This window comes from Ranitomeya imitator, chromosome 1 (assembly GCF_032444005.1).
Source record: "Ranitomeya imitator isolate aRanImi1 chromosome 1, aRanImi1.pri, whole genome shotgun sequence".
Taxonomy (NCBI): domain Eukaryota; kingdom Metazoa; phylum Chordata; class Amphibia; order Anura; family Dendrobatidae; genus Ranitomeya; species Ranitomeya imitator.
The window spans coordinates 1,123,716,828-1,123,742,106 of record NC_091282.1 but is presented as its reverse complement, the minus strand read 5'-3'; the positions used below and the strand labels follow the sequence as shown (position 1 = coordinate 1,123,742,106).

At 43.9% G+C, this 25,279-nt stretch overlaps 1 protein-coding gene across 2 annotated transcripts in view; it reads left to right on the top strand.

The window, feature by feature from the left end:
- The window catches only part of CRACD (capping protein inhibiting regulator of actin dynamics), a 263,735-nt gene that overhangs the window by 226,527 nt on the left and 11,929 nt on the right, over positions 1–25,279 (top strand). For both annotated transcript variants that reach the window (XM_069744446.1, XM_069744447.1), the window contains 2 exons: positions 9,717–9,907; positions 18,375–18,528. In XM_069744446.1, coding sequence (XP_069600547.1) covers positions 9,717–9,907; positions 18,375–18,528 — 345 coding nt within the window. The remainder of the gene's footprint in view (positions 1–9,716; positions 9,908–18,374; positions 18,529–25,279) is intronic.

The window sequence follows — 25,279 nt, the reverse complement described above, 5'->3', positions numbered from 1 at the left end:
TACATTAGATGGCTATTGGCCAAATTATGCTTTGACCGAGAGCCATCTCAGCCGTTACTTCTCATGGAGAACAATGAAATCTGCAGTCTGACATCAGACATGCACGATTGACATATGACCAGAACATCAGTCGGTCAGTGTCCTGTCCTTCAACATTGGAATGTGGGCTGAACCCGTTAATATTGGCGGCTTTGGCTGACTTTGGTCTGATGTGTATTGGGGCCTTTACTCTACCATCACCAGGTACATAGCTCACATCTTAAAATAACAATCATGGTCACTGAGGATACAACACAACCAGGCCCATTGAGTCAGGATGGCTGCGAATACCAGCTCTGAGATATATTAGTGTGCAGAGAACCACCGGCTGCATGCAACACAATAGCTATACACGCCGCCAACCAATCAGAGGCCGGCAGCTGATGTCAGATGATGCTCATGTGCTTGATGTCGGCTCATGACTGCCATGCGTTGCCTGCTCCCATGCACGGATATGGAGTACGAAGAAGACGCTGTGTGACATGAGAACAAGGCCAAGTGACAGGAATCTTTTTTTTTTCAGGTTTAAGAGAACATGATGGGGCTATTATTATAGAAGGTGAACAAAATTACTGGATGGAGGCCAAGGAGGGAGACATTGTTATTGGACGGGAGGCATTATTACAGGAAACGAGACATTTTTACAGAAAAGGTCCAAGGTGATGATCATTATTACTAGACAGGAGATATTATTACAGGATGGAGGCCACTACGGAGGGCATTATGAGGGACATTATTATAGGATGGGGGATATTATTACATTATAGGGACCAGTATGGAGGACATTATTACAGGGGCCTGTACATCTGATCAACATACTTGCGAGGACCCAGGACATAGTTTTACACTGGGGTCCATAGAACTCTAATTACACCACTGCTTACAATATAATTATGCTTTCCATTTCCTTGTTTGTGCCTGCACCATAGAACAGTAAATATAAAGAAATGCCTTATCAGCAATTTATATTGCTGCTACAATCCTAATCGTTAGTACAATTAAGTTCACTATTATTTTCTTCTGATTATTTTTCAGACGTATTTCCTCTAACCTTTAACCTGCCTAGTGCATTTGGCTGTCACTTTGTTCTTTATCACGCTTGGAGTTGCTGGCATTGATGTTCACCTCTGACTGTAGTAACTCCATGTAATCAGTTATGTAACTACACAGAGCTCGTCCGGGATCTGTGTCAATTCTGATAGGATGAAAGCTGTTGGCATAAAATAAAATAAATCAGTAATACAGTAAGAGTCTTGCGGACTGAGATAATGTTATATTCATAACTTTGTTTAGGAACATCATAACTAACTAAAGTTGACGGGAAGAAAGAGAGTCAGCTTACTGCCAATTAGTGTTCTCTGTTGCATATACATCTCCCGCATTGAGACAACTGAAACAATCATCAAGACAAAGGAAAAATGATCTAAGATCCAGTTCGGGAGTTCATAGACTAAAAATGCAAATCGTTATTCCATACATTGAAATCCAATGTAGATCCAAAATGGAGAAAAAAAAATCTAGCATACCTACGCGTTTCATACAAATAAGGCATACTGCCGAAAGGCGTTCGTATGGTAATTTGTTTTTTTTCTTTTCACGTGAAATCCATCTTGGAACTACATAGGATTTTAATTCATAAAATAAAGATTAGCATTTTTATTCTACAGAGTGGGCCATGTATATGGATGCACCTAAATAAAATGGTTATGGCTGGTGATATCAACTTCCTATTTGTGGCACATTAGTATATGGGAGGGGGAAAACTTTTCAAGATGAGTGGTGACCATGGCGGCCATTTTGAAGTTGGCCATTTTGGATCCAACTTTATTTTTTCCAATGGGAAGAGGGTCATGTGTTGTGAATTCTGTGGCAGAGCTCCCTCTTGTGGTCACGAGTGGTACTTCGGCTAATTCTCTCTATGAGCTTCCGTTGGTGGAGAGTGGTACTGCGGCTTCTGAGTTTCCTTCCTCAGGTGCTGCTCTATTTAACTCCACCTGGTGCTCTGATCCTGGCCTCCAGTCAATGTTCTAGTATAGGACTTGCTTTCTCCTGGATCGTTCCTGTGGCCTGCTGCTCTGCATAGCTAAGTTCCGCTTTTGTTATTTTGTTTGCTGTTTTTTTTCTGTCCAGCTTGCTTATTTGTTTTTTCTTGCTTGCTGGAAGCTCTGGGACGCAGAGGGTGTACCTCCGTGCCGTTAGTTCGGTACGGAAGGTCTTTTTGCCCCCTTTGCGTGGTTGTTTGTAGGGTTTTGTGTTGACCGCAAAGTTACCTTTCCTATCCTCGCTCTGTTCAGAAAGTCGGGCCTCACTTTGCTAAATCTATTTAATCTCTACGTTTGTCTTTTCATCTTAACTCACAGTCATTATGTGTGGGGGCTGCCTTTTCCTTTGGGGTATTTCTCTGAGGAAAGGTAGGCTTATTTTCTATCTTAAGGCTAGCTAGTTTCTCAGGCTGTGCCGAGTTGCATAGGGAGCGTTAGGCGCAATCCACGGCTGCCTCTAGTGTGGTTGGAGAGGATTAGGGATTGCGGTCAGCAGAGTTTCCACGTCTCAGAGCTTGTTCTATGTTTTTGGGTTATTGTCAGGTCACTGTATGTGCTCTGGCTTCTATGTCCATTGTGGTACTGAATTACCTTATCATAACAGTACTGGAGGCCCAAAGTACTAATGATTCTCAATAGAGGGAAAAGATAAGTTCTGAGACCATTTTTTTTTCTCTGCACTGTGTTTTGCCTTTTTTTTCCCCTAGACATTTGGGTGGTTCAGGACACAGGTGTAGCGATGGACATTAAAGGTCTGTCTTCATGTGTGGATCAGCTCACGGCAAGAGTACAAAATATTCAAGACTTTGTGGTTCAGAATTCTATGTTAGAACCAAGAATTCCTATTCCTGATTTGTTTTTTGGAGATAGAACTAAATTTCTGAGTTTCAAAAATAATTGTAAACTATTTCTGGCTTTGAAACCTCGCTCCTCTGGTGACCCAGTTCAACAAGTTAGGATCATTATTTCTTTTTTACGTGGCGACCCTCAGGACTGGGCATTTTCTCTTGCGCCAGGAGATCCTGCATTAAGTAATATTGATGCGTTTTTCCTGGCGCTCGGATTGCTGTACGATGAACCTAATTCAGTGGACCAGGCAGAGAAAAATTTGCTGGCTCTGTGTCAGGGTCAGGATGAGATAGAGGTATATTGTCAGAAATTTAGAAAGTGGTCCGTACTCAATGGAATGACGGTGCACTCGCAGCTATTTTCAGAAAGGGTATGTTTAATTTATCTGTGCCTGAGCACGCCGCTATACGGAGTTACGTGAAGGAGTCCTTGGAGAAGGGGCATATTCGCCCGTCATCGTCGCCATTAGGAGCGGGGTTCTTTTTTGTGGCCAAGAAGGATGGTTCGCTGAGACCTTGTATAGATTACCGCCTTCTAAATAAGATCAAGGTTAAATTTCAGTACCCCTTGCCGCTGTTATCTGATTTGTTTGCTCGAATTAAGGGGGCTAGTTGGTTCACCAAGATAGATCTTCGTGGTGCGTATAATCTTGTGCGTATTAAGCGAGGCGATGAATGGAAAACTGCATTTAATACGCCCGAGGGCCATTTTGAGTACCTAGAGATGCCATTCGGACTTGCCAATGCTCCATCAGTGTTTCAGTCCTTTATGCATGACATCTTCCGAGAGTACCTGGATAAATTCCTGATTGTATACTTGGATGATATTTTGATCTTCTCGGATGATTGGGAGTCACATGTGAAGCAGGTCAGAACGGTGTTTCAGGTCCTGCGTGCTAATTCTTTGTTTGTGAAGGGATCAAAGTGTCTCTTTGGTGTTCAGAAGGTTTCATTTTTGGGGTTAATTTTTTCCCCTTCTACTATCGAGATGGACCCTGTTAAGGTCCAAGCCATCCATGATTGGACTCAGCCGACATCTCTGAAAAGTCTGCAAAAGTTCCTGGGCTTTGCTAATTTTTATCGTCGCTTCATCTGCAATTTTTCTAGTATTGCTAAACCATTGACCGATTTCACCAAGAAAGGTGCTGATGTGGTCAATTGGTCTTCTGCTGCTGTGGAAGCTTTTCAAGAGTTGAAGCGTTGTTTTTCTTCTGCCCCTGTGTTGTGTCAACCAGATGTTTCGCTTCCATTCCAGGTCGAGGTTGATGCTTCTGAGATTGGAGCATGGGGCTGTTTTGTCGCAGAGAAGTTCTGATTGCTCGGTGATGAAACCATGCGCCTTCTTTTCCAGGAAGTTTTCGCCTGCTGAGCGAAATTATGATGTTGGCAATCGAGAGTTGCTGGCCATGAAGTGGGCATTCGAGGAGTGGCGTCATTGGCTTGAAGGAGCTAAGCATCGCGTGGTGGTCTTGACTGATCATAACAACTTGACTTATCTCGAGTCTGCCAAGCGGTTGAATCCTAGACAGGCTCGTTGGTCGCTGTTTTTTGCCCGTTTTGACTTTGTGGTTTCGTACCTTCCGGGCTCTAAAAATGTGACGGCGGATGCCCTGTCTAGGAGTTTTGTGCCCGACTCTCTGGGTTTATCTGAGCCGGCGGGTATTCTCAAAGAGGGAGTAATTGTGTCTGCCATCTCCCCTGATTTGCGGCGGGTGCTGCAAAAATTTCAGGCTAATAAACCTGATCGTTGCCCAGCGGAGAAACTGTTTGTCCCTGATAGATGGACTAATAAAGTTATCTCTGAGGTTCATTGTTCGGTGTTGGCTGGTCATCCTGGAATCTTTGGTACCAGAGAGTTAGTGGCTAGATCCTTTTGGTGGCCATCTCTGTCACGGGATGTGCGTTCTTTTGTGCAGTCCTGTGGGATTTGTGCTCGGGCTAAGCCCTGCTGTTCTCGTGCCAGTGGGTTGCTTTTGCCCTTGCCGGTCCCGAAGAGGCCTTGGACACATATCTCTATGGATTTTATTTCAGATCTTCCCGTCTCTCAAAAAATGTCAGTCATTTGGGTGGTTTGTGATCGCTTCTCTAAGATGGTCCATTTGGTGCCCTTGTCTAAATTACCTTCCTCCTCTGATTTGGTGCCATTGTTCTTCCAGCATGTGGTTCGTTTACATGGCATTCCAGAGAATATCGTTTCTGACAGAGGTTCCCAGTTTGTTTCGAGGTTTTGGCGAGCCTTTTGTGCTAGGATGGGCATTGACTTGTCTTTTTCCTCGGCTTTCCATCCTCAGACTAATGGCCAGACCGAACGAACCAATCAGACCTTGGAAACATATCTGAGATGCTTTGTTTCTGCTGATCAGGATGACTGGGTGTCCTTTTTGCCTTTGGCTGAGTTCGCCCTTAATAATCGGGCCAGCTCGGCTACCTTGTTTTCGCCGTTTTTCTGCAACTCTGGATTCCATCCTCGTTTCTCTTCAGGGCAGGTTGAGTCTTCGGACTGTCCTGGTGTGGATACTGTGGTGGACAGGTTGCAGCAGATTTGGACTCATGTGGTGGACAATTTGACCTTGTCCCAGGAGAAGGCTCAACGTTTCGCTAATCGCAGACGCTGTGTGGGTCCCCGACTTCGTGTTGGGGATTTGGTTTGGTTGTCTTCTCGTCATATTCCTATGAAGGTTTCCTCTCCTAAGTTTAAACCTCGTTTCATTGGTCCGTATAGGATTTCTGAGGTTATTAATCTTGTGTCTTTTCGTTTGACCCTTCCAGATTCTTTTTCCATCCATAACGTATTCCATAGGTCATTGTTGCGGAGATACGTGACACCTATGGTTCCATCTGTTGATCCTCCTGCCCCGGTTTTGGTGGAGGGGGAGTTGGAGTATATTGTGGAGAAGATTTTGGATTCTCGTGTTTCAAGACGGAAACTCCAGTATCTGGTTAAGTGGAAGGGTTATGCTCAGGAAGATAATTCCTGGGTCTTTGCCTCTGATGTCCATGCTCCCGATCTTGTTTGTGCCTTTCATATGGCTCATCCTGGTCGTCCTGGGGGCTCTGGTGAGGGTTCGGTGACCCCTCCTCAAGGGGGGGTACTGTTGTGAATTCTGTGGCAGAGCTCCCTCCTGTGGTCACGAGTGGTACTTCGGCTGATTCTCTCTATGAGCTTTCGTTGGTGGAGGAGAGTGGTACTGCGGCTTCTGAGTTTCCTTCCTCAGGTATGTGGGGAAGTCGTTAGGTGCTGCTCTATTTAACTCCACCTGGTGCTCTGATCCTGGCCTCCAGTCAATGTTCTAGTATAGGACTTGCTTTCTCCTGGATCGTTCCTGTGGCCTGCTGCTCTGCATAGCTAAGTTCCGCTTTTGTTATTTTGTTTGCTGTTTTTTTTCTGTCCAGCTCGCTTATTTGTTTTTTCTTGCTTGCTGGAAGCTCTGGGACGCAGAGGGTGTACCTCCGTGCCGTTAGTTCAGTACGGAGGGTCTTTTTGCCCCCTTTGCGTGGTTGTTTGTAGGGTTTTGTGTTGACCGCAAAGTTACCTTTCCTATCCTCGCTCTGTTCAGAAAGTCGGGCCTCACTTTGCTAAAAATCTATTTCATCTCTACGTTTGTCTTTTCATCTTAACTCACAGTCATTATGTGTGGGGGCTGCCTTTTCCTTTGGGGTATTTCTCTGAGGCAAGGTAGGCTTATTTTCTATCTTCAGGCTAGCTAGTTTCTCAGGCTGTGCCGAGTTGCATAGGGAGCGTTAGGCGCAATCCACGGCTGCCTCTAGTGTGGTTGGAGAGGATTAGGGATTGCGGTCAGCAGAGTTTCCACATCTCAGAGCTCGTTCTATGTTTTTGGGTTATTGTCAGGTCACTGTATGTGCTCTGGCTTCTATGTCCATTGTGGTACTGAATTACCTTATCATAACAGTCATGTGACACATCAAACTTATTGAGAATTTCACAAGAAAAACAATGGTGTGCTTAATTTTAATGTAACTTTATTCTTTCATGAGTTATTTACAAGTTTCTCTTTGCTTGCAGCCATTGACATGAGGTTAACACGTGAGGAGCCGTTAGAAATTGTGTTGATGTCTGGTGAACGCAGTACCCGGGTCATTACAGCAGATTTCAAGGCAAGACACCCTACGCAAGAAAACTGTCACCATTCCCATGTTATTTAGGTGTGTCAATATAAATGGCTCATCCAAAAAGTTTGCCTCATCACTGAACATAATTTTCTGTGTAAACTGAGGGTCCTGTTCCAATTTTTGTCGTGCCCATTCTGCATATTCAGCGCTCCGACCTGGGTCATCCTCCTTGAGATGCTGCAGCAGCTGGATTTTGTAAGGGTGCCATTTGTGAGTAGCTAATATCCGCCGAAGGGATGTTCGACTGATGCCAGATCGGAGCGCTGAATTTGCAGAATGTGCAAAACAAAAATTGGAACAGGACCCTCAGTTTACACAGAACATTATGTTCAGTGATGACCCAAACTTTTTTTGGGTGGGTCATTTATATGGATACACCTAAATAACATGGGAATAGTGACAGTTTTCTTACGTAACGTGTCTTGCATTGAAATCTGCTGCAATGACCCGGGTACTGCGTTCACCAGACATCAACACAATTTCTATCCGCTCCTCACGTGTTAACCTCTGCGACATGTCAATGGCTGTAAGCAAAGAGAAACTTGTAGATAACTCATGAAATAATAAAGTTACATTAAAACCAAGCACACAATTGTTTTTCTTATGAAATTCTCAATACGTTTGGTGTGTCACATGACCTCTTCCTATTGGAAAAAATAAAGTTGGATCCAAAATGGCCAACCTCAAAATGGCCGCCATGGTCCCCACCCACCTTGAAAAGTTTTCCCCCTCCTATATACTAATGTGCCAAAAACAGGAAGTTGATATCACCAACCATTCCCATTTTATTTAGGTGTATCCATATACATGGCCCACCCTGTACAGATTTCCTAGCTGGATTGTGGATCTTTTTCTTTTCTCTTGGTAACTAAAGTAGACCTCCTTATCTTGTAGGAAAAAAAATACCTTTATATCTGCTCAAAAACATGTTGGAAAAAAGTCTACAAGAAAATCAGCCAAGATCTTTCACATACAGACTCTGTATTTCTGCTTCAAATACTAAGAAAATGCCTAAGGTCTAATTGTTATGAGTCACAATTCTAGATTTACTGTATACAATCTAACTAAAGTAATTACATTACAGATGAAAAGGTCAAATGTTTTATTCACGACATTCAGGAAATATCTACAGTGCAGGGAGAAAGAAGCTCTGTGTTAATGTCTTCTCCAAGAGTTGATTGTCAAAATGAGTTTCAGTTAAGGAGATGAAATTGGAAGTGTTGGTTTCACAGGTGATTTGTTCATTACATTAAGGATAGATTCACATATCTATGTTTCATGGTCCGAGTAAGGCCTGGGATGGCCAAAACTCAACAGGTTAGGAGACTGTCTGTGCATCACGATCCATACTGGGAAAGCAAAACGTGGATTTGTGAATCAGGCTTAGGTACACAAGGCCATCAAGGAAAAAACTATCAGAAGACTTGTTCCATAAGTACATACAGCTAGATAAGGCTACAAAAGCCAATCCTAAAGAATTGGGCGTACATTAATCCACAATTAGGCGAATACCAATGGAGAAAATTCAGAACTTTTGAAGCTTTCCCTAGAAATGGGCATCTTGTTCTTGTTAGAGATGACAAAGTACGCAAGGGAAGCAGCAGAGGACCTACTGAAGACATTGCAAACTGCAGACACCTCTGGTTATGTGTCTTCTAATAGAAAAACACTCAACACGAATGGTTGTAGTGGAAGGACATCACAATAAGAGCAATGTTGTCCAAAAACATATTGTGGTCCATCTCAAATTTGCCCAAACTTGAAGTTACATAATGTTTCTTGTAAAAAACTATGGACAGATGAGAGAAAAGTATAACTTTGTAACTCAAATGTTCAACTCTAAATTTGAAGGAAATATAAAGGAAAGTGAATTTAAGTAGCATGAAGAAATAAATGAAAGGGGTTGTCTAGTAGTCAAACACAAAAAAAACTAGATAAAGTTAAAAATAGTTTTATAACTTACTAATATAGTTTAATTATGTCAGATGCCCTGAACCTTTTGTAGGTGCTCCAGTCCCGGCAGGTTAATTTCCGATCCTAGGATGGACGCATGACAATATTTCCTTTGCCGGCACATTACCATAACAGTGTGTGATGGGGACCGGCTCACTGGCTTATTTCAACATTTAAGCCAACTTCCTTCTCTGGAAACTGCTGGGATCCACCCAGGATTGTAGGGGCCACCAGAAGATCAAGGCACCTATCATAATTGAAAAATGCTGCTAAGTTATATAACATTTATTTGTTTCATTTTTGGGTTGCTGGACAACATTTTAATATTTTTAAAATATTTGGAAAATATTGTAATTGATGCCATAAAATTGACTAAACAAAGCAATAATTTATGAGAAAAATACAGTATGTTGGAATGATGCCTTTCTTGATAGACAGTAAAAGCTAACGCCTTTTTGGTACTTTAAAAAAATCTCCAGTCCGTCAAGATGATGTGTAGTCTCACCAGAAATACCTAAATGCTAAGTGTACGTTTTCCACTATACCCATGTTGGTTGTATCTTTACCTATTTTCGGTTCTAAGCTGCAGGTAGATGTCAAGGTCTACAGCTCTTCTTCTAGTTTTTGACTAGGAGGTTGAGGAAGGTAAGATCACCGGTCTTTCTATCATATGACTGACGTGCTGTGTGATTTGTTCTTACAGAGAGACCAGTCCTTCAGAGCCGGCATTCATTAGACGGCACAAGACTGATGGAGAAGGTGGAATCCGCTCAGCCCCTCTGGATCACACTAGCTCTACAGAAGCAAAAAGGATTCCGCGAGCAGCAAGCATCCAGGGAGGAGAGGAGACAAGCTAGAGAGGCCAAGCAAGCTGACAAACTAGGGAAAGAAATTGTAATTTGATTTATTATCGCTCAAATTAAATATCTAAACAACTAATACATATATAGTAATATATTTAAATAATTCATATATTAACACCTTAAAGGTGTGGTCCGAAACACAACTTCATTTTCATCCTAAATCTCTATCTATGTAATGTCACAATCTAATCTATGTTCTAATATAATTTAACTAAAAATTACCTACGTTCTTTCACTACGCTAAATACTGATTTTTTTTCCACTTCCTTTTTGAGAACACTTCACTTGAGATGGATGCTTCACTTGAGTGCATGCTGGGGTACTCAAATAAAGCGTCATTAGAGAACAGTGGCTGCGGTCCCTGTCCCAACCTCTGCCCCCTTCCTTAAATAAAGTGTCACCAATTACCTCCGTTTCAGGGGCTGGGCTAGCCTCTGCGTCGGATGTCAATTCCGGCTTATGCTCAGTAGATTCTGATCAATATGTACAATGACAGTGCACTCACTCGCCAACTCTGATCAGAAGTAAGAAACCAGGGAGAGTGCACTGTCAGTACGCATTGTAAGAAGAATACCTAGCATGTAGAACTAGCACCGCCTCCGCAAGTGACGTCGCTATTTTTGTACTAACAGAACTTATTAGGAATTGTTTTATTTGTGAGAAATAGCATTGTTTGTTTTTAAAGGTTCATATTGCTTACTTATATACATTTTTTTTGTGTTGCGAATAAACAAGAGAGTTTTGCCATATTTTTTTCCATTTGAAGTTCACTTTGAATATTATATCAACTTAATTTAAGTTATTAGCTATGTAGGTAGCTAGTCAGTGTATTTTTTGTTTATATGTAGAGTATAGAATGTTATTTTTTTTTTTTTACAAGACTGCGCCTTTTATTTTTCTGGACATCTTTTAAATATGATTTTACATTTTATTTTCAAACAACTAATATATTAAGACACTCATGTGTGCAATAATAGGATCAGGATCTGTTCACGTGTCCTGTTGTCATCCGTTTGTGACGGACCCAGAAATTTTTTTTAAAAATGGATCCCTTACAAATTGAGCACAAATGGAAACCAAACTTTTGAAGTGAATCTTTAAGAAAATAAAATATAAACAGATTAATTTAAAAATGGCCATTTTTATTCCGTTTTGCATCTGGATTTGTTCTGTTTGTAATAGAAGTGTTTCTGAATGGATCTCACCTCCCTGCACACACTAGGGTGGTCAGTCACGCTGCTGTGGGCATGATCCCAGTACACTGAAGCGATTATGCGGCACTGGTCCCTGACTAGTCTCCTGCAAACAGGGAGAGCTGAAAAGTTTTCACATTGTTTTTAAACACTCCCATTTAGCGTTTAGGTATAGCACAGGGAACATTAAAAACGGTATTGAGAAGCTGAGAAAGAACTCCTTATACTCTCTAAAGGTACCGTCACACATAACGATATCGTTAACGATATCATTGCTTTTTGTGACGTAGCAACGATATCGTTAACGAAATCATTATGCGTGACAGCGACCAACGATCAGGCCCCTGCCGGGAGATCGTTGGTCACTGGGGAAAGTCCAGGACTTTATTTCGTCGCTGATCACCCGCTGACATCGCTGAATCGTCGTGTGTGATGCCGATTCAGCGATGTCTTCACTGGTAACCAGGGTAAACATTGGGTTACTAAGCGCAGGACCGCGCTTAGTAACCCGATGTTTACCCTGGTTACCATTGTAAAAGTAAAAAAAAACACTACTGTTGTGAATTCAGCTTTTGGGCTCCCTCCGGTGGTTGTAGAGGGTAATGCAGTTGTGCCTGGATTGCAGAAGTGGACATGTGTATCTACTAATTGCGGGACTGACTGGGGTATATAGCTTTGCAGGATCCTTTAGTCAGTGCCAGTTGTCCATTGTTCTTGAAGGATTCACTTCCCTGCTGGTCTCTCCAGTTTGCTGTGTTTTTCTACAAAGATAAGTCCTGGCTTTGTTTTTGCTGTCCACCTGCAGTGGACCTTATAGTTCTGTGCATTTTCATGTTTTTGTCTTGTCCAGCTTGGTCTGTGAAAGATTTTTTGCAGCATAGCTATTTCTCTGGAGATGCAGATATACCCCCCATGTCTTTAGTCAGATGTGGTGATCCGTATTTTCTGCGGTGGATATTTTCTAGTGTTTTTATACTGACCGCATAGTACTCTATTCTATTCTTTCTTTTTAGCTAGTATGGCCTCCTATGCTAAAATCTGATTTCATATCTGCGTGTTTTTTCCCTCTCCTCTCACAGTCAATATTTGTGGGGGGCTATCTATCCTTTGGGGATTTTCTCTGAGGCAAGATAGGTTTCCTGTTTCTGTCTTTAGGGGTAGTTAGATCTTAGGCTGTGTCGAGGGGTCTAGGGAGTGTTAGGTACCCCCCACGGCTACTTTTAGTTGCGCTGCTAGGTTCAGGGTTTGTGGTCAGTACAGGGACCACCTTCTCCAGAGTACGTCTCATGCTGCTCCAAGGCCACCAGATCATAACAGTACAACTGGCCAACAATGAGTTAATTGCATCTCAGAAGAAGGGTGGAAAGATTTTGAACCATTTTTTTTTCCTTAGCCTGTTTGGTCTGTTCCTCCCTCTTTACCTCTGGGTGGCTACGGAGTCAAGTATTAACATGAATGTTCAGGAGTTAGTTTCTCGGGTGGATCAGCTTGCTGCTAGGGTACAGGGTATTTCAGATTTCATTGTTCAAACTCCTGCCTTAGAACCTAAGATTCAAACTCCTGATTTATTCTTTGGTGACAGATACAAATTTTTGAGTTTCAAAAATAACTGTAAACTGTTTTTTTGCATTAAGACCCCGGTCTTCTGGTGATCCTATTCAGCAGGTTAAAATCATCTGGAATCTGGCAATCCTGCTTTGCTTAATGTTGATTCGTTCTTTCAGGCATTGGGGTTGTTATATGATGAGCCTAATTCTGTGGATCAGGCTGAGAAAATCTTGTTAGCCCTGTGTCAAGGTCAAGAAGCGGCAGAATTGTATTGCCAGAAATTTAGAAAATGGTCTGTACTGACTAAATGGAATGAGGATGCCTTGGCGGCAATTTTCAGAAAGGGTCTTTTTGAATCCGTTAAAGATGTTATGGTGGGGTTCCCCACGCCTGCTGGTCTGAGTGATTCTATGTCTCTGGCCATTCAGATTGATCAGCGCTTGCGCGAGCGCAGAATTGTGCACACTGTGGCGTTGTCCTCTGAGCGGAGCCCTGAGCCTATGCAGTGTGATAGGATTTTGTCTAGAGCTGAACGTCAAACATTCAGGCGTCAGAATAGGTTGTGTTTTTACTGTGGCGATTCTGCTCATGTTATTTCTGATTGGCCTAAGCGTACTAAGAGAATCGCTAGTTCTGTTGCCATCAGTACTATACAACCTAAATTTCTGTTATCTGTGACCTTGATCTGCTCATTATCATCATTTTCTGTCATGGCATTTGTGGATTCAGGCGCCGCTCTGAACTTAATGGACTTAGAATTTGCCAGACGTTGTGGTTTTCCCTTGCAGCCTTTGCAGAACCCTATTCCTTTGAGGGGCATTGATGCTACACCGTTGGCTAAAAATAAACCTCAGTTTTGGACACAGCTGACCATGCGCATGGCGCCAGCCCATCAGGAAGATTGTCGTTTCCTGGTGTTGCATAATTTGCATGATGATATTGTGCTGGGTTTTCCATGGTTGCAGCTACATAATCCGGTGTTAGATTGGAAATCCATGTCTGTGACTAGTTGGGGTTGTCAGGGGGTTCATGATCAGGTTCCTTTGATGTCAATCTCCTCTTCCCCCTCTTCTGAAGTTCCTGAGTTTTTGTCTGACTTCCAGGATGTATTCGATGAGCCCAAATCCAGTTCCCTTCCACCGCATAGGGACTTTGATTGTGCTATTGATTTGATTCCAGGTTGTAAGTTCCCTAAGGGCCGACTTTTCAACCTGTCTGTGCCTGAACATACCGCCATGCGGAGCTATATTAAGGAGTCTTTGGAGAAAGGGCATATTCGGCCATCTTCTTCACCGTTGGGAGCGGGGTTCTTTTTTGTTGCCAAGAAGGATGGCTCCTTGAGACCCTGTATTGATTATCGCCTCTTGAATAAGATCTCGGTCAAATTTCAATACCCCCTGCCTTTGCTTACTGATTTGTTTGCTAGGATTAAGGGGGCTAGCTGGTTTACTAAGATTGACCTTCGAGGGGCATATAATCTTATTCGTATCAAGCAGGGTGACGAATGGAAAACTGCATTTAATACGCCTGAAGGCCATCTTGAATACCTTGTGATGCCATTCGGACTCTCTAATGCCCCATCTGTGTTCCAATCCTTCATGCATGATATCTTTCGGAGTTATCTTGATAAATTCATGGTTGTATATTTGGATGATATTTTGATTTTTTCCAATGATTGGGAGTCTCATGTGAAACAGGTCAGGATGGTATTTCAGATCTTCCGTAATAATGCTTTATTTGTGAAGGGGTCAAAGTGCCTCTTTGGAATGCAGAAGGTTTCTTTTTTGGGTTTCATTTTTTCTCCCCTCATCTATAGAAATGGATCCAGTTAAGGTTCAAGCCATTCATGATTGGATTCAGCCCACATCTGTGAAGAGCCTTCAGAAATTCTTGGGCTTTGCTAATTTTTATCGTCGTTTCATTGCCAACTTCTCCAGTGTGGTTAAACCTCTGACCGATTTGACCAAGAAAGGCGCTGATGTGACGAATTGGTCCTCCGCGGCTGTTTCTGCCTTTCAGGAGCTTAAACGCCGATTTACTTTGCCCCTGTGTTGCGTCAGCCAGATGTTTCTCTTCCATTTCAGGTTGAGGTTGACGCGTCTGAGATTGGGGTAGGAGCCGTTTTGTCTCAGAGGAATTCTGATGGTTCCTTGATGAAACCGTGTGCCTTCTTTTCTCGGAAGTTTTCGCCTGCGGAACGCAATTATGATGTCGGCAATCGGGAGTTGTTGGCTATGAAGTGGGCATTTGAGGAGTGGCGACATTGGCTTGAGGGGGCCAAGCACCATATTGTGGTCCTGACCGATCATAAGAATCTGATTTACCTCGAGTCTGCCAAACAGCTGAATCCTAGACAGGCTCGATGGTCCCTGTTTTTCTTCCGTTTTGATTTTGTGGTCTCGTACATTCCTGGTACTAAGAATGTTAAGGCGGATGCCCTCTCTAGGACTTTTTTTCCTGATTCCCCTGGGGTTCTTGAGCCGGTCGGCATTTTAAAGGAAGGGGTGATTCTTTCTGCCATCTCCCCTGATTTGCGACGGGTTCTTCAGGAATTTCATTCTGATAAGCCTGACCGCTGTCCTGTGGGGAAACTGTTTGTTCCTGATAGATGGACTAGTAAAGTGATTTCTGAGGTTCATTGTTCTGTGTTGGCTGGCCATCCTGGGATTTTTGGTACCAGAGATTTGGTTGGTAGGTCCTTTTGGTGGCCTTCTTTGTCACGGGATGTGCGATCTTTTGTGCAGTCCTGTGGGATTTGTGCGCGGGCTAAGCCTTGCTGTTCCCGCGCTAGTGGGTTGCTTTTGCGATTGCCGGTCCCTGAGAGACCTTGGACGCATATTTCTATGGATTTTATTTCCGATCTTCCTGTTTCCCAAAGAATGTTGGTTATCTGGGTTGTCTGTGACCGATTTTCTAAGATGGTTCATTTGGTGCCTTTGCCTAAATTGCCTTCTTCTTCTGATTTGGTTCCGTTGTTTTTTCAGCATGTGGTACGTTTGCATGGTATTACAGAGAATATTGTGTCCGACAGAGGTTCCCAGTTTGTTTCTAGGTTTTGGCGGGCCTTTTGTGCCAAGCTGGGCATTGATTTGTCTTTTTCCTCTGCATTTCATCCTCAGACAAATGGCCAGACTGAGTGAACTAATCAGACCTTGGAGACCTATTTGAGATGCTTTGTGTCTGCTGATCAGGATGATTGGGTGGCTTTTTTGCCATTGGCCGAGTTTGCCCTTAACAATCGGGCTAGTTCGGCTACTTTGGTTTTGCCTTTTTTTTGTAATTTTGGTTTTCATCCTCGTTTTTCTTCTGGGCAGGTTGAGCCTTCTGACCTTCCTGGTGTGGATTCTGTGGTCGACAGGTTGCAGCAGATTTGGGCTTATGTGGTGGACAATTTGGTGCTGTCTCAGGAGGAGGCTCAGCGTTTTGCTAACCGTCATCGGTGTGTTGGTTCCCGGCTTCGGGTTGGTGATCTGGTTTGGTTATCTTCCCGTCATGTTCCTATGAAGGTTTCTTCCCCTAAGTTTAAGCCTCGATTTATTGGTCCTTATAGGATTTCTGAGATTATTAATCCGGTGTCCTTTCGCCTGGCGCTTCCGGCCTCGTTTGCTATTCATAATGTCTTCCATAAATCTTTGTTGCGGAAATATGTGGAGCCCGTTGTTCCCTCTGTTTATCATCCGGCCCTTGTATTCGTCGATGGGGAGTTGGAATATGTTGTTGAGAAGATTTTGGATTCTCGTTTTTCGAGGCGGAAGCTTCAGTACCTTGTCAAGTGGAAGGGTTATGGCCAGGAGGATAATTCTTGGGTTTCTGCCTCTGATGTCCATGCCATTAATTTGGTTCGTGCCTTTCATCGGGCTCATCCTGATCAGCCTGGGGGCTCTGGTGAGAGTTCGGTGACCCCTCCTCAAGGGGGGGGTACTGTTGTGAATTCAGCTTTTGGGCTCCCTCCGGTGGTTGTAGAGGGTAATGCAGTTGTGCCTGGATTGCAGGAGTGGACATGTGTATCTACTAATTGCAGGACTGACTGGGGTATATAGCTTTGCAGGATCCTTTAGTCAGTGCCAGTTGTCCATTGTTCTTGAAGGATTCACTTCTCTGCTTGTCTCTCCAGTTTGCTGTGTTTTTCTACAAAGATAAGTCCTGGCTTTGTTTTTGCTGTCCACCTGCAGTGGACCTTATAGTTCTGTGCATTTTCATGTTTTTGTCTTGTCCAGCTTGGTCTGTGAAGGATTTTTTGCAGCCTAGCTATTTCTCTGGAGATGCAGATATACCCCCCATGTCTTTAGTCAGATGTGGTGATCCATATTTTCTGCGGTGGATATTTTCTAGTGTTTTTATACTGACCGCATAGTACTCTGTTCTATTCTTTCTTTTTAGCTAGTATGGCCTCCTATGCTAAAATCTGATTTCATATCTGCGTATGTTTTTTCCCTCTCCTCTCACAGTCAATATTTGTGGGGGGCTATCTATCCTTTGGGGATTTTCTCTGAGGCAAGATAGGTTTCCTGTTTCTGTCTTTAGGGGTAGTTAGATCTTAGGCTGTGTTGAGGGGTCTAGGGAGTGTTAGGTACCCCCCACGGCTACTTTTAGTTGCGCTGCTAGGTTCAGGGTTTTTCGGTCAGTACAGGGACCACCTTCTCCAGAGTACATCTCATGCTGCTCCACGGCCACCAGATCATAACACACTATATACTTACATTCCTGTTACGTTCCCCCGGCGTCAGCTTCCCTGCGTCCCCCAGTGTCAGCGCCGGCCGGCCGTAAAGCAGAGCACAGCGGTGACGTCACCGCTCTGCTTTCCGTCCAGCGCTTACACAGTGCAGGGAAGCTGACGACAGGGGCGCGACAGGAATGCAAGTATGTAGTGTTTTTTTTTTTTACTTTTACAATGGTAACCAGGGTAAACATCGGGTTACTAAGCGCGGCCCTGCGCTTAGTAACCCGATGTTTACTCTGGTTACCCAGGGACTTCCAGCGACCAAACAGCGATGCTGCAGCGATTGATCGGCATTGTTGTCTAGATCGCTGCAGCGTCGCTAAATGTGACGGTACCTTAAGGGTCAATTCTATGCCCAGGAGACCTTTACGAGATTAAAATGACAACTTTTTAACAAGCTATGCAATGCTCCCCTGGGAATTTAAAAATGCAAACGGCCTCTTCAGAGAGGAGGAGGACTTGATCTCTAGTGCCACCTATTGGATGTAGCCACCCTACAGGTGAAATGTTCCCCCTTCAGAGGCTCTCATACATGCAAATCATTTTTCTTGTTTTGCGCTAAGGAGGGGCAAACATCACGAAACAAGTTTCTTTAAATGGAATTTCTGGTTTGACTTTTATCCTAAGTCACGTGACAAGGCTCGATACAGGGTCAATATTGACTTTTAGGACTGTTAGATACCATAGGTGGTGCTAGTGATCAAGTCCTCTTCTGCTCTAATGAGGTTATTTGCATATCTTTTTAATGGACGAAGTACCTCTCACGTCTATACTCGGCCCCATTTACTGAAGCTCCAATACCTGACATGGACAGGTGTAGTTCTCTGTATATACCACCCATGTAGGTTCCTTGATGTTTCCATAGTTTACAATAGCCAGCACGAAGATGATTTGTACCTGAACTAGAGGACAGAAATTCATTTAAATCCAGAAAGTAACAGATATTATTGAAAAATAATGAAATCATTGAAAAAAAGGATTGTAATTTGCTGATGAATTCATAAATCTATAATATATTCCCAAATATTGTTTTATAGACATCCAGTGTCCAAGCAGGAGAATACAGAAGCAGATCTGGATCCCTGCAGAAGCCCGTACCCCAGGAAGAGAAGAAATGTGAGACTGTGGTGACGAGACTCCAACGTAGGGAACAGCTGCAGAAATCCAACACTCTTCCAACATCTGTCACAGGTACAAGTGTGAACAGAGCCATAGGCAGGGCCATCAGCTGTGTTCATTTAGTCATCCAGTGGGCCACTGAAGGCAACGTTACAGGGAAGAAATTAATTTTTTCATTTCTTCAAGATGATGAGGTTGCAATGATTCCCACAAGTGATTTGGGGCTTATTCCTGTGTATGTCTTGGCCTTAATTTTAAGGGTCCCCTTCTGTGTAATATTAAAAAAATACTGCCATAATTTCCAGCGTCATTAGTTTTTCAGTCCAAGACTGTCACGTTCTAGACCAGGGGTCCCCAACCTGTAGCTCGGGAGCCACATGTGGCTCGCGGTCCCATGAATTGTGGCTCGCAGCTGTCTGCCTGCATTGTGCATTAGCTCCAGATTTAGCAAACTGGTATGAAGAGCATATCTCAAAATGGTGAACTTTGTGAGTAGCTCTACGAAGAAGAGCAGATTTGGGTACACTTCTACTGGTCTTGGGGGTTTAGAGATCATTTAATTTTGGTACGATGGAGATAGGATGATACTACCGGTCAGAGGAGGTGCTTGAAGCTGAATGCGATTGTGTTCGGAGTGATGGAAGAATGCTAAATGGGGGTTTGGTGGGAACCCCTGGATCTTGGTATACTGATTCAGGGTGATTTGTGTGGAAAAGCTTTGGTTATCATTAATACATACAATACATAAAATACATCGTAGAGCCGTGTCCCGTATGGCCGTGAAAAAATATTGAGGTGGTACCTCAAAAACAAAAACAATGGTAGCTTGTTTTTGCAGAACACCATATTTGCAAATTGCCATTTTTTCCCTGCAATTTGTTATAACAGCGAAAAAAATGACGATCCGAAAAGGTAAAAATGAGCCGCAAAAACCCAGCATGTGTTAAAGTAGCCTTAACTGTTGCTGACACAGCTTTTATCCCTGCACCGCCTAAGGACAATGTCCACCACCTGCAATTCCACCAGGGCAGTTGGATTTCAGTGTGCAAAATTACAAATATGAAAAAGTCTCGCACTCAACTTAAGCATCAATTTGTAGATTTATTAGTAGCACCAGAAACGTTTCAGTCCATAAGGACTTTCATCAGTCACGTGCTGTGCCTATTTATGTATGGCAACAATTTCTCACTGGAGAGTGGATCACGTGTTATGCGGAAAGAAGCCGCCGCATAATATGGCTGAGATAATAGAAAAGATTTTTGGAAACACTTGAATGGTATGCTGTGGGGGTGGGGCGGTAACCACAGGTGGCCTCTTAGCAAACAGGGGCTGTAGAAAGCCGATGGGAAGTGAGGGAATAGTCCTCCAGACTCGGTATCCACCGAGACAAACGGCTTTCTACAGCCCCTGTTTGCTAACTAACAATAGGAAGGTGACATTAACCCCCCATTACCCCACTTGCCACCGCTACAGGGCAAGTGGGAAGAACCGGGCAAAGCTCCAGAATTGGCGCATCTAATAGATGCGCCTTTTCTGGGTAGCTTCGGGCTGCTGTTTTTAGGCTGGTGGGGCCATATCTATGGCCCCTTACCAGCCTGAGAATAGCAGCCAGCACCTGTGAGTTTTGCTGGGTTGGTTTAAGAACATATTGGGGACGTCACGTCAGGTTTTTCATTCATTCTTTGTCCCCTGCTTGCGCTGCTCGCCAGCAGAGCAGGGGAGAATGGATGAAATCCGCGTTCAGCACCACACGCAGGGGAACAGTGGCTTACAGTAGCGCTACTTCCCCGGCGGCCGTCCGTGCACATGGAGGACAGTGTGCACTGTTCTTCGTGTGCACGTGTGGCATGTTTTGCGGCTTGTGTGTCCAGGTAAAAACGGACATGTATGCGTGTTTTGTATACGGACACACAGTCCGTGAAAACACACTGAAATGTGCATAGACCCATTCATTTGAATGGGTCTATGTGTGTCAGTGTCTCCGGTACGTGAGAAAACTGTCACCACATGTACCGGAGACACTGATGTGTGAAACCGGCCTTAGTGCGTGACAGCAGCCAAACATAAAAACCCGATATAAATATGTAACGCTGTAATTGCACTGACCCGAAGAATAAAGTCACCTAATCACTTATACCGCACGAGGTATGCGTAAAAAATAAATAAAACCAATTCTTCACCTGCTGTTGATTTTTTCATTCTGCATCCCAAAGATCGCAGTAAGGCTCAGCGCACATTTATTCTGCGCTCTGCGCTGACCGCTTGAATTGAGGTTTCCATGTAAATCTCTGAAATATGTGATTCAGACTGAACTTCTGGCGGAAGATTCCCTAAAATGAGGCAGATGGAGGCACTGCGGACGCCGTCTGACCTGTGATCTGGTGGTGTCCGTCTTTTTAGGATAAAAGTGCTGTCGGCCACAGTTTTGTGCACTTCTGAAAAAAGGACGCCGTTGAACAGAGGCAAAATGGAATCCAGAGTAACTCTGCTGCCTCATTATAGTGAATGGATCCATTGGGGGTTTCATCTGTCACGTCACTCGGAGATTTAGATGGAAACCCCAAAGTAAGTGGTCAGCGTAGAGTGGATAACTGTAATCCAAAATGTTATATAAAATGTTCCCAATAAAATCTTCAACTCAATCCACAAATAAAAGCAAGTCCCCACTCAGGTCTGTCATCTGTTAATGAAAATATAGGGCTTCCAAGTTACTGGTAATACAAAGGCTGTGGAAAAGCAAAATGGCTCCTCATCCGCCAAAAGAAATTCAGCAAATTCTGCGCTCTCAAATCCAAATGCCCCCCTCCCTTCTGGGCCCCACAGTGTACCTAAACCACATATAGTGTCCACATGTTAGGCATTTCTGAAGCGATGAAAGCCCGCCTAGCTTACGGGTGCATGTCTCCAGAAGCACGGGCTGGACATAATGTACTGGTGACTGCAATTTATTGGTGACTGCAACATACTGGTCACTACAACGGCAGTTAGTAGTTTTCACTCAGCAACATTCAAAGCTGCTTATTTCTGGAAAATACCCATGGAGTCAAAATCGTTACTACACCTGTAGATAAATTACCCAAAGGGTATAATTTACAAAATGGGGTTATTTGAGAGGGGATTCTACTCTTCTAGCAATTAGGGGCTCTGTATATGGAGTCCGCAAACTGTTCTAGGAAAATCTACTCTCCAGGAGGCAAATAGCGTTCCGTTCCTTCCGAATGTCTCCGTGTGGCTAAGTAGTACTGTTACAGCCACAATTGGGGTATTATTATTATTATTATTTATTTATATAGCACCTTTAATTCCATGGTGCTGTACATGTGAAAAAGGGTTACATATTGGGTTATAGATATCGTTAACAATAAACAAATTTACAATGATAGACTGGTACAGAGGGGAGAGGACCCTGTCCTTGCAGACTTACATTCTTCGGGATAATGGGGAAGAGACAGGATGTCGGTGTGCTGCAGCACTGGTGGTGGTGAGGCGGCAGCTCGGGTGGTTGGTGAGGCGGCAGCTCGGGTGGTTGGTGAGGTGGCAGCTCTAGCGGCGACGCAGCAGCTCAGGTGGTTGGTGACGTGGCAGCAGCTCAGGTGGTTGGTGAGGCTACAGGTCGGGTGGTTGGTGAGGCGGCAGCTCGGGTTGTTGGTGAGGCGGCAGAATGGTTATTGGAGGCTGTAGGCTTTCCTGAAGAGATGGGGTTTCAGGTTCCGTCTGAAGGATCCGAGGGTGGTGGATAATCGAATGTGTTGAGGCGTGGAATTCCAGAGGATGGGGGATATTCGGGAGAAATCTTGGAGTCGGTTGTGTGAGGAACGAATAAGAGTGGAGCAGAGTAGGAGGTCTTGGGAGGATCGAAGATTACGTGAGGGAAGATAGTGGGAGATTAGTTCAGAGATACAGGGAGGGGACAGGTTGTGGATGGCTTTGTAGATCAGTGTTAGTAGTTTGAACTGGATTCGATGGGGAATTGGGAGCCAGTGGAGGGATTCGCAGAGGGGAGAAGCAGGGGAGTAGCGAGGAGAGAGGTGGATTAACCGAGCAGCAGAGTTGAGGACAGACTGGAGTGGTGCAAGGGAGTTAGCGGAGAGGCCACAGAGGCGGGTGTTGCAGTAATCGAGGCGGGAGATGATGAGGGCATGCATAAGAGTTTTAGTAGATTGTGGGCTGAGGAAGGGATGGATTCTGGCAATATTTTTGAGTTGGAGGCGACAGGAGGCGGCAAGAGTTTGGACGTGCGGTTTGAAGGACAGGGCAGAGTCAAGAGTTACCACGAGGCAGCGGATTTCAGGTGCGGGAGAGGGCGTGATGATGTTTACCATAATAGATAGATCAGGTAGGGGGGATACGCGAGATGGGGGAAAGATGATGAGTTCGGTTTTGTCTACATTGAGATTTAGGAAGAGAAAGTTTGAGAAGGAGGATATGGCTGACAGACACTCCGGGATTCTGGACAGAAGAGAGGCGACATCTGAGCCAGAGAGGTAGATCTGAGTGTCGTCCGCATACAGGTGGTACTGGAAGCCATGGGACTTTATGAGTTGTCCTAGGCCAAGGGTATAGATGGAAAAAAGTAGGGGCCCTAGGACAGAGCCTTGAGGGACTCCAACAGAGAGAGGGCAGGGTGAGGAGGTAGTGTGGGAGTTGGAAATGCTAAATGTGCGGTTGGAAGGGTATGAGGCAATCCAGGACAGGGCAAGGCCTTTGATGCTGAGGGAAGAAAGAATCTGTAGCAGTAGGCAGTGGTTGACTTTGTCGAAAGCAGAGGACATGTCGAGAAGGAGGAGGATGGAGAACTGTCTGTTAGCTTTGGCTGTGAGTAAGTCATTAGTAATTTTGGTCAGAGCCGTTTTGATGGAGTGGTGGGGCGGAAGCCAGATTGGAGGTTGTCAAGGAGAGAGCTAGATGAGAGGTCGGAGGAAAGTTGACCATGGACATGCTGCTCAAGGGTGTGGAAGCAAATGGGAGCAGTGTTATGGGGCGATAGCTGGGCATAGCAGCTGTTGCCACATTCAGTAGAAATTGTGGGACAAATTTTGGTGCCATTTTTACCCACTAGTGTGAAAATGTAAAATCTGGGGATAAACCGAAATTTTGATGGTAAAAATGTAGTTATTTCTTCTTCACTGCCCAATGGTATAAAATTCTGTGACACACCTGTGGTGTCAATATGATCACTGCACCCTTAGATTAATTCATTGAGCGGTGTAGTTTGTAAAATGGGGTCACTTATCGGGAGCACTGCTGTTCTGGCACCTCATGGGCTCTTCTAGTGGGTCATGGCACCTGCAAACCATAGCAGTAAAATCTGGCGCTCCTTGCCTTCTGAGCTTTGCACTGAGCCTGAAAAATATTTCATTTTTCACATGTAGGGTATTGGCGCACTCAGGAAAAAGTGGACCTCAGTTTGTTCTAAAAAAATTCTAGAAAAATTAAAACCTTGGGGCTAAAACAACATTTTAGTGGTAAAAAATGAAATTTATTCTTTCTTCACCGCTCAGTGGTATAAAATTCTCTGAGGCACCTCAAACCATTCCAGTAAAATCTAAACTCCAATATGATGCTAACCTTCTGCGCTTTGTACTGTGCCTAGAAAGTAGTATTCCGCCATATATGGGGTATTGGCATACTCAGGAGAAATTGCACAACAAATTGTATGGTGCAATTTCTCTTGTTACCTTTATGAAAATACAAAATGTGGGGCCAAAATAACATTTTTGTGGGGAAAAATGTGATTTTTTTTTAATTTTCACGGCTCAATGTTATAAACTTCTGTAAAGCACCTGGGGTTCAAGGTGCTCACCATGCATCTAAGTGCATTCCTTGAGGGGTCTAGTTTACAAAATGGGGTCACTTCTGGGGGATTTTCACTGTGTAGGCACATCAGGGTCTTTCCAAACGAGACATGGCATCCACCAATTGATCCAGCAAATTTTGCATTCAAAAAGTCAAATGGCGCTCCTTCCCTTGCGAGCTCTGCCGTGCGCCCAATCAGTGGTTTTCTCCCTCATATAGGGTATCAGCATGCTCAGGAGAAATTACACAACAAATCTTGAGGTCCACTTTTTCCTGTTACCCTTGTCAAAATAAAAAAAATTGGATCTGAAGTCAATTTTTTTGTGAAAAAAGTTAAATGTTAATTTAAAAAAAAAATAATTCCTGTGAAGCACCTAAAAGGTTAATAAACTTCTTGAATGTGGTTTTGAGCACGCAGAATCACTGGGATCTGTTAAAGCTTTCCAAAGTTTTAACCTCATAAATTGCATTGGTCAGAATTGTAAAAATTGGCCTGGTCATTAACGTGCAAACCACCCTCACGAGTAAAGAGATTAAAGGGGAATAGTTTATTTCCATAAAAATTTCTGGCCATTGGTGATTTTTGAAAAAGAAAACTCCAGCTAACTCACCACCAGGTGTGCGGATCACAGTCTGTGTGTGATGAGAGGAAAATAAAGAAACCTTCCACTGTGGAGACATGGGGGATTGGAGGGCGCCCAGGTCCGCTAGCTGGAACCGCATGGACCAGGGATCGTTCTGTCGAACGCCCGAACTCCTTTTAATGTGGGCAGAACACTACTCAAATAACACAGGGTGAGGGTAAAACAGTGTGGCAATATTTTATTGAACCACCAACACACAATAGCATACTGAATAGTCCCAGCAAATACCCAAAATGGTGCACATTACAAAGTCTCACCCTTCCGCTGATCGGCCGGGATGATGGCAGATGTTACGTCAGAGCTCCCAGGGTCGGCTACCCCACCTGTGGTACACACACACAGAGAGGAGGTAACAACAAGCATAGGAAGATGACAATCCATTG